This window comes from Salvelinus alpinus, chromosome 4, assembly GCF_045679555.1.
Source record: "Salvelinus alpinus chromosome 4, SLU_Salpinus.1, whole genome shotgun sequence".
In the NCBI taxonomy this organism is placed as follows: Eukaryota; Metazoa; Chordata; class Actinopteri; order Salmoniformes; family Salmonidae; genus Salvelinus; species Salvelinus alpinus.
Genome location: NC_092089.1, coordinates 99,009,527 through 99,018,607, shown reverse-complemented (window position 1 = coordinate 99,018,607; position 9,081 = coordinate 99,009,527). Strand labels below are relative to the sequence as shown.

Sequence of the window (9,081 nt, the reverse complement as noted above, 5' to 3'; positions counted from 1 at the left end):
TTTACCAGCCAATAATATAACAAGAAGTTTCCAAATTCATTATGTGCCATTTTGATATGGAACGACACCAAAACCTCCTTCATGTACAAAATAATTAACAGGAGGGTTCTATAGATACGTGACAAAACGTGTGTTTGACATGAGGTCTCTGAAACACACAAAGGAAGAGTTTCACCACAGTACAGATACAGTGGCATTCAAGACAGTCAAGGCCACGCTGTAAGGACGCATGGCTTCACAGCTGGAGCCAGGTGGTGGAGACAGGATAGGGGCTAGAGAGATGTTTTGTTAAATCCTCTTCATACAGTTTGGTGTGAGTTTAGCGTGAGTGATTTCCTAATGGCAGAGAGAGGTTGGAAGAGGAGAGGCACGAGTGATGAAAGATCAGCTCAGACAATCAAGGTAAGGTGCAAGATGAGACTTGGTTATGCATCCTAAATGGCACCCCATTCCCTATTTAGTGCACTGCTTTACTTATAGTACTATACAATATTTAGGGAACAGGGTGCCGTTTAGGGACGCACATTGGGGATGCCAGAGAGAGGAGCCTGTCTGTTACACCCTGTCCTACCGTCTGTCTGAGTGACTGAGAAAAAAAGAGTGGACTGTTTGATAACATCACAGATGTGCTTACGCTCCAACAGAACCCATACAGGCCTACAGCGGTCTGGGAATCTTGAGGAGCTCATTTGTTTGTGTTTACTGTAGAGGCTTAGTCCTGCATAAAATAGAAAACACAGAACAAACTGCTCTTATACTATAGCTAGTCTGGCTACAGCCACACCAGGCAGTTGGATGTGTGCCAGACAGCCTTATTCTGTGTCCAAAATGGCTCCCAACTTCCAATATAGTGCACTACTGTTGACTAGAGCCCTATGGGGGACGGTTAAAAGTATTGCACTATATAGGGAATAGAGCGCAATTTCAGACACAGACATGGTCTTGTTGGTGTTTGTTGGTGTTTGTAGAGCACATACTCCCTTTGTGGCGCAGAGGTCTAAGGCACTGCATCTCAATGCAAGAGGCATCATTGTAGTCCCTGGTTTGAATCCAGGCTGCATCACAGCCGGCTGTGATTGGGAGTCCTATAGGGCGGCACACAACTGGCCCGGTGTCGTCCAGGATTGGCCGGGGTAGGCTGTCATTGTAAATAAGAATTTCTTCGTAACTGACTTGCCTAGTTAAATAAAGGTTAAATAAAAAAATATACATAAAAAAATACTCAACAGTGAGCTGTGGCATCAGCATGCATTCCTACCATCATACAGCCCCAAAAGCCTAACCAGCCCCTAGAACATGGTGTTACAGCCTAACCAGCCCCTAGTACATGGTGTTACAGCCCTACCAGCCCCTAGTACATGGTGTTACAACCCTACCAGCCCCTAGTACATGGTGTTACAGCCCTACCAGCCCCTAGAACATGGTGTTACAGCCCTACCAGCCCCTAGAACATGGTGTTACAGCCCTACCAGCCCCTAGTACATGGTGATACAGGTATAGGCTATATAACTGACTAGAAATAGACTATATAACTGACTAGGTATAGGCTATATGACTGACTAGGCACTACTATAAAGCACTACTATAGTGTTATAACACCTGAAAATAACACTGAAAGGAATTGAAAAGGTCACTTCAAGACACTGTCCTGCTGGACTTAGCCTTCAACATTGTCTACAAGGCTAAAGCTCTGAGGGTACGCTATGCCGTGGTGTTCACAGAGAGGTGAGGCCACGCCGTGGTGTTCACAGAGAGGTGAGGCCACGCCGTGGTGTTCACAGGGAGGTGAGGCCACGCCGTGGTGTTCACAGAGGTGAGGCCATGCCGTGATGTTCACAGGGAGGTGAGGCCATGCCGTGGTGTTCACAAGGAGGTGAGGAAATAAGGACAACGTCTCCATCTTGTGGAGAGAAGCAGATCAACAGTACTGTAGAATAAGCTGGCCCATAGGCAAGTCCACTATTATAGGCTAGAAAGCCTGTGTAGGCATTCAGAGTGTTGTCTTCAAAATACAGTGCCTCAGGCTAGCAACAAATTAAGTCTATCCCATGGGTTTAGCTGCAATGCTAAATGCTTGTTTTGGAACTTGGGTGGGATACTAATGGCTTTCAGTTTTGTGTGGCTACTTGCCGAATATATCACAAAATCTGGCAACCACTGCATTTTCTCTGTATTGGGGACAGGCTATGGACTAGATTTGTTCACAAAAGCCTGTATCACAATTTGTTAATCTAAAAACGAAAGACCAATGTCCTGATTGTAGGTATCAAGTGAGTGATTAAATTGATTACCAAAACTAATACATCCAGTAAGTATGCTTCTGACTGTGGGAAGGTCTCACCTGCATACTCCTCGCGTCCTCTCTTCTCTCTCATCGCCTCCTTCTCAAACTCCATTGGATGAGAGAGCCAGAGGTTCCGCCCAATTTGACCTTCTCCTCCAATGGGGTTTGAGAAGGAGGCGAGGAGTCTGTCACGAGCCTCGGTAGTGATTATATAAACACGGAAGTGAGACTGAACTTCATGAAATGGAAAGAAATATTTACCGCACCGTGTCAACGTGTTGTGACTCAGTCATCCTCGATTCGTTTTTGCTGTGCACGGTCTTAGTTTACGCGCTTTCTGTTGTTATCTTGAATTAACCATAATTATTTCTAGTTAAGTTGTAGATTAGTTGAGCACAATGAAATGTTTTATTGTTAATGTGATAATGCTATGCATTGTAATGCAGGTGAATTGCGCTTTGGTTTTCGAGAATACGCGCACAGCATATTCTGCGAAGGTGAGTGAAATATCTTTACTTTTAGTCAAATGTTGTTCATTAACCTACTCTATCAATTCATTATGTTTAGTACAGTAACGTAGACTATTCAATATTCTTGCACAGATCTTTGGGTTCTCATGGGAGAACTGCGGTAAGCCAGACGACCCAGCGGTTCTGAAGACCCTAACCCTGTCCCCGGATCCCATCACAGTTCCAGGGGACCTAAAGGCCAGTGCGTCCGGGAACACAACGGTCGAGCTGGGCGCTCCCCTCGCTGTGAGTACTAAGCATGCACCAAGGGCCGCCTCTTCAAATGCTAAAATTAGATATTGAATGCTATTTGATTACTTATAAAGTATACTTGTTTGTTAAAGTTTTTGCTATTAACCATCCATTAGTTTTCAAGGTAGGCATATGGTATTGACTGTCTTTAATATATACATACAGTATATACATAGCCACGGGAAGTGAGGGTACTGCAGGACCTCCTGAATAATAACAAAAACATATAAAAAAATATTTATTTATTTTTTACAAATGTAGTGCACTGGGCCTTTACTAGTCCTGTATAAGCAGAGATATAGACATCTGTAGTGCTTGGCAAAAAAAGGTAGTTATATAATTAAGAACACCCCCGCCTCAAACTACTTCCTGTGTCTATGCAGTACATATTTATAAAAGTAATTTAGCAGACGCTTTTATCCAGAGCGACTTACAGGAGCAATTAGGGTAAAGTGATTTTTCACCTAGTTGGTTTGGGGATTCGAACCAACGACCTTTCAGTTACTGGCCCAATGCTCTTAACCACTAGGCAAATATATAGAATGAATAGGCTCTTCGTGGATAAAAATGGTCACAATCAAATCAAGTTTGAAACACTATAGTTCTACTTCCTCCTGAAGTTCTACTTCCTCCTGAAAAACTTACCAACTGTGAATTGAAAGCTATTACTTTGCCATATCAGTCTGTAGGCCTATTCAGCCGTGTGATAGCCTATTCCACTTTGTCTGTGTGTGTCAATTGTTGGCTCTGGGTTCTTCTGGGTGGCTCTGGGTTCTTCTGGGTTCTTCTGGGTGGCTATGGGTGCTGTGTTGTTAAACAGGTAGAAACTTGGCTGGGGAGGTATGTCTGACTCAAGGATGAGCTTCATGTGAGCAGCTCACCACATAAACACCTGCTCTGCTACACTGATGGTCCAAATATAGATATAATATACAGTAGACTTCCTGATTCAATGCTCACCCTTAAAAAGCAGAGTTCACAAGAGAAGGGATGGCATTGACAGTGGTGTTGGCAATGTTCTGATCAAGAATGCACTAATGTAATAATATTGTTGTATTTTGAACGTTTTTGCAACAGACAGCTTTCACATACTGGACAGTCTGTTGTTCCCAACTCGTATTGGTTTAGTTGATGCAATGGAGAAAAGACTGACTTGCCTGTTCTTCCTAGAAATCAATCACATAGATCAGTGTCAGATTTTTCCTTTCTTTCCTACTTATATTTCTCTCTAACATCGGTGACATCATTGCAATGGAGGAATAAACCAGTTTCTGCTTTGCTGTAAACAGCTAGGGTGCAATGTCCAAGTCAAGAATAGCCTGACATTAGGCAAGTTTTTTAAAACACTGCCGTACTGGTCCTATTGTCTCCTCTTAGGTAACTTGACCAAGCCTGGCAGTACGTCTGTAAAATAGTTTTATTGACATATACTTCATTTTTTATAACATCCCAGTTAACATGTGGTATATGGTTTGATATACCACGGCTGTCAGCCAATCAGCATTTAGGGCTCGAACCACCCAGGTTATAACAGCATTTTGTCCATAGGTAAACGTAATTGTGTGATGGCCTACCTTGTGGATAGGCGTACTGTTACTGTAGCCTACTGTTGATCCAGACATCCCAGTTAACTGGTCCTGGTAACAGTCAAAAGTTTGGACACGCTGACTCATTCAAGGGTTTTTCTTTATTTTTTACTATTTCTACATTGTAGAATAATAGTGAAGACATCAAAACTATGAAATAACACATGGAATCATGTAGTAACCAAAAAAAGTGTTAAACAAATCAAAATATATTTGAGATTCTTCAAAGTAGCCACCCTTTGCCTGGATGAGAGCTTTGCACACTCTTGGAATTCTCTCAACCAGCTTCATGAGGTAGTCACCTGGAAAGCTTTTCCAACAGTCTTGAAGGAGTTCCCACATGCTGAGTACTTGTTAGCTGCTTTTCCTTCACTCTGTGGTCCATCTCATCTCAAACCATCTCAATTAGGTTGAGGTCGGGTGATTGTGGAGGCCAAGTCATCTGATGCAGTACTCCATCACTTTCCTTCTTGGTCAAATAGCCTTTACACAGCCTGGAAGTGTGTTTTGGGTCATTGCCCTGTTAAATCAAATTATAGTTCCACTCAGCACAAACCAGATGGGATGGCATATCGCTGCAGAATGCTGGTTAAGTGTGCCTTGAATTCTAAATAAATCACTGACAGTGTCACCAGCAAAGCACCCCCACACCATCACACCTCCTCCATGCTGCACAGTGGGAACCACACACATGCGGGAACCACACACCTACTCTGCGTCTCACAAAGCCAAGGCGGTTAGAACAAAAAATTTCACATTTGGACTCATCAGACCAAAGGAAAGATTTCCACTGGTCGATTGCTCGTGTTTCTTGGCCCATCAAGTCTCTTCTTATTGGTGTCCTTTAGTAGTGGTTTCTTTGCAGCAATTCAACCATGAAGGCCTGATGCAGCCAGAGGAGATGGTGTGAAATCTGAGGTGCAGTTATTTGCTGACTTCTGAGGCTGGTAACTAATGACTTTATCCTCTACAGCAGAGATAACTCTGGGTCTTCCTTTCCTGTGGCGGTCCTCATGAGAGCCAGTTTCATCATAGCGCTTGATGGTTTTTGCGACTGCACTTGATGAAACGTTCAAAGTTCTTGAAGTGTTCTATATTGACTGATTTTCATGTCTTAAGTGATGATGGACTGTCGTTTCTCTTTGCTTATTTGAGCTGTTCTTGACATCATATGGACTTGGTCTCTTACCAAATAGTGCTGTCTTCTGTATACCACCCATACCTTGTTACAACACAACTGATTGGCTCAAATGCATTAAGGAAAGGTGACTACCTCATGAAGCTGGTTGAGAGAATGCCAAGAGTATGCAAAGCTATCATCAAGGCAAAGGGTGGTTACTTTGTAGAATCTCAAATATAAAATATATTTTGATTTGTTTAACACTTTTTTGCTTACTACATGACTCCATATGTGTTATTTCATCGTTTTGATTCCTTCACTATTATTCTATTCCCTTGAATGAGTAGGTGTGTCCAAACGTTTGATTGGTACTGTATTTCTCTCCTCTTAGGTGAACGTGACACTGGAGAAGGAGATGGCAGGGTTCTGGATTGATGTGCCGTGTGTGGAAGAGATCGGGAGCTGCCACTATCCAGACGTCTGTGACCTGCTCAACCAGCTGATACCGCCAGGACAGGACTGTCCTGAACCTCTACACACCTATGGCATCCCCTGCCACTGTCCCTTTAAAGCTGTGAGTCTATCGTTTATGGTTGTGTTCATTAGGGCACAATCATTTGAAACTGTTTTGCAATGACAAATGATCATGGCCATTTCTTATTGGACAAGTCCTGTTAGTCCCTCTATAAGCCTGTCTGTCCATTTTCTTCCGTTTGTTGCCGTTTGAACCCACCCCCAAGGAAGAACCTGTTCCTCCAGTGGTTAATGCTTAGGCTACTTCCCTCTTTCATATTCTGTTCAGTGCAATGTAGTGAATGTCCGTTGATAGCACTCTGAATGATTGGTAACAGAGTGATGTTTGTTGAACAGCAGTTGGCCAAACAACAAAGTAAAAAATAAACGTTCTCTGAATGTTTTGAACATGTGCACTTAACGTTCTGTTGCTCACTACTCATTCTGTTTTTCTCAACAACAACAAAAGTATTCTGTTTACTCAATTCATGTCTATTGGGCTCAAATGACCTATTTTCTGTCTCCTACGGGTGCATACCTTTTCTATACAGTAAAACATGCTTCACTCAAAGGCTGTTTCCCAAATAACACCCTATCCCTAAATATACAGTACTTTGACCAAGGTGCTCTACCCTTGAAAAGAGCCCTATGAGCCTTGGTCATAAGTAGTGCACTATCTAGGGAATAGGATGCCATTTGGGACATAGTGAAAGTGTATTGGTTAACCTCTATTTCCTGTCTGTTCTAAGGGGATGTACACACTACCAGAGTCAGACTTCCACGTCCCTCACATTGACCTGCCCTATTGGCTGACCAACGGACACTACAGGGTACAGGGAGTGCTGGGAGCTATGGGAAAAGAACTGGGCTGCCTCAAAATCACCTTTGCTGTCCACTCTAATAACTAAATGACCTTCTCTTTCCACTCTAATTAAATGGTGGACACGGGGAACATAATGTGCCATTCAGTGAGCTGCTATACTGAACCTTTTGTCTTCTTGATTCTCAAGGGAACTTCTGCGCTCCTCTCTTCTCATCTCATCAAACTGACAATTGAGAACGGGGCCTGTATAGACAAAGTCTTTTTGAGTAGGAGTACTGATCGGTTTTACCTTTACAATCGTAATGAATAGGAGGGTGGACCTGATCCTAGATCAGCACTCTGAGATACTTTGTGGATACTGGCCCTGTACCAAATGAGCAGTAACTGAGCTGCTACTGTAGTTTAGGACACAAATCACTTTCAGGTCAAACCGTTTGCGTGATTTGCATGGCTACCTACTGGCTTCCTACTGTACTGCTATGAACTTGTCATCGCCTGTTTGATTATTTTTCAGAATGTTTTACACTGTCTTTTTTTATACAGAATGAATTTGATTAGATTCCTTGTCGAGGGTGAATGGCTGTGGGTATGCTTCTATTGCTCATTGGCTTCTACCCTGGGTAAGGTGCTGGTCACATGACTAGGAGTTTTTATTGTGCCATAGTCGTTTCAGATGACTCTTACTGTGTCATTTGTTTTTGGTTCTATGGATTGTAATGCTACTTCCTGTTGCTAGTGGTGACACTTGTGATTTTAGAACCCCTGGGAATATGTTGTTCTTCCTGTTGATTTGTGTATTGATCTGTTTTCTGACGGTGTTTTTATTGTTGACATTCAAAGTGCCTAAGTAGACCTGCTGGAATTGAGGTCTACGAATCAAGTGCGACTGTGTGATGTTTCAAAGGGAAATGGGATTAATACAGGCAATCAATTCCCTCCTTATAATACCAAACCCCTAATCCTATTCTATAACCAGTTCTTCAATCAAAATTCAAATGAAATGGTAATCAAGTATTGAAGTTTTTAGGAATCAACATGAAAAATTGCGCCTTGATTATTTAGAAATGACAATACTACTGTAACAAATCAGCATTGCTGGCCAATATTTCACTGTAAAAGCCTTTTAAATAAAATAATATCCAATATGTTGGTAAGTCTTTGTTTTCTTGAAACTTATGACTGTATTTTTCAATTGTGATTTGAACTTCTGCAGTTTCACAGGATGGCCACAAGATGGCACTGGTGGTTAAATGTTGATAACATGACATTGGGTCATGGGAGATTGAGACTTATTCCTGGCTCCAGTCTACCAACTTTGGTATTTTCTTGAAAAGATGCCATGCAAATTATGTGGAGTTCTATGAGAAGTACTGTAATTTGATTACTTACTTTAACATTATGGTGCAAGTTTGGGCTCCCGAGTGGCACAGCGGTCTAAGGCACTGCATCTCAGTGCTAGAGGCGTCACTACAGACCCTGGTTCGATTCCAGGCTGTATCACAACCGGATGTGATTGGGAGTGGCATTAGGGCTGCGCACAACTGGCCCAGCGTCGTTTGGGTTTGGCCGGGGTAGGCCGTCATTGTAAATAAGAATTTGTTCTTAACTGACTTGCCTAGTTAAATAAAAAAAATGAAATGGGGGGGGGGGTTATGTTATGAATATCTTAGTACTAATCTGTCTGATGTGTTGACCAGCCGGTCTGCAGATGGATACACTGTCCTCCTAGTACAATGCTGCTCCGTCCAGAGTCCAGATGACTCTTCTCAAATTGACAACATTCTCCTCTTTCCTGATTGTCCAGGGTGTACTTCAATTCACTTTACAATAACAGATGTCCAGGTGCTCTGTAGTGTCTGTCTTTGTCTCTCAGCCAGGCTATCTCAACAGGGCTTGCTGTAGCTCTGAGTGGTCCTGGAGAGATACTGGCTGTGTAGACTTTTGTTACAGCTCCGCAATCACACATCTGATTCAACTAAAGACCCAGACTGAAG

At 42.6% G+C, this 9,081-nt stretch overlaps 1 protein-coding gene across 1 annotated transcript; it reads left to right on the top strand.

The window, feature by feature from the left end:
• Nucleotides 1-2,493: 2,493 nt before the first annotated feature.
• LOC139574796 (ganglioside GM2 activator-like) lies at nucleotides 2,494-8,241 on the top strand. The gene is made up of 4 exons (XM_071399680.1): nucleotides 2,494-2,781; nucleotides 2,887-3,039; nucleotides 6,143-6,325; nucleotides 7,014-8,241. The coding sequence occupies exons 1-4, from the start codon at nucleotides 2,683-2,685 to the stop codon at nucleotides 7,170-7,172; spliced, it is 594 nt and encodes a 197-aa protein (XP_071255781.1). The 5' UTR covers nucleotides 2,494-2,682; the 3' UTR covers nucleotides 7,173-8,241.
• Nucleotides 8,242-9,081: the final 840 nt, after the last annotated feature.

Coding starts and splice junctions, on each gene's coding strand:
- LOC139574796 (XM_071399680.1), top strand. CDS start 2,683: ATGAAATGTTTTATTGTTAATGTGATAATGCTATGCATTGTAATGCAG. Junction 3,040..6,142: donor AGCTGGGCGCTCCCCTCGCT/GTGAGTACTAAG, acceptor CTCTCCTCTTAG/GTGAACGTGACACTGGAGAA. Junction 6,326..7,013: donor GCCACTGTCCCTTTAAAGCT/GTGAGTCTATCG, acceptor GTCTGTTCTAAG/GGGATGTACACACTACCAGA.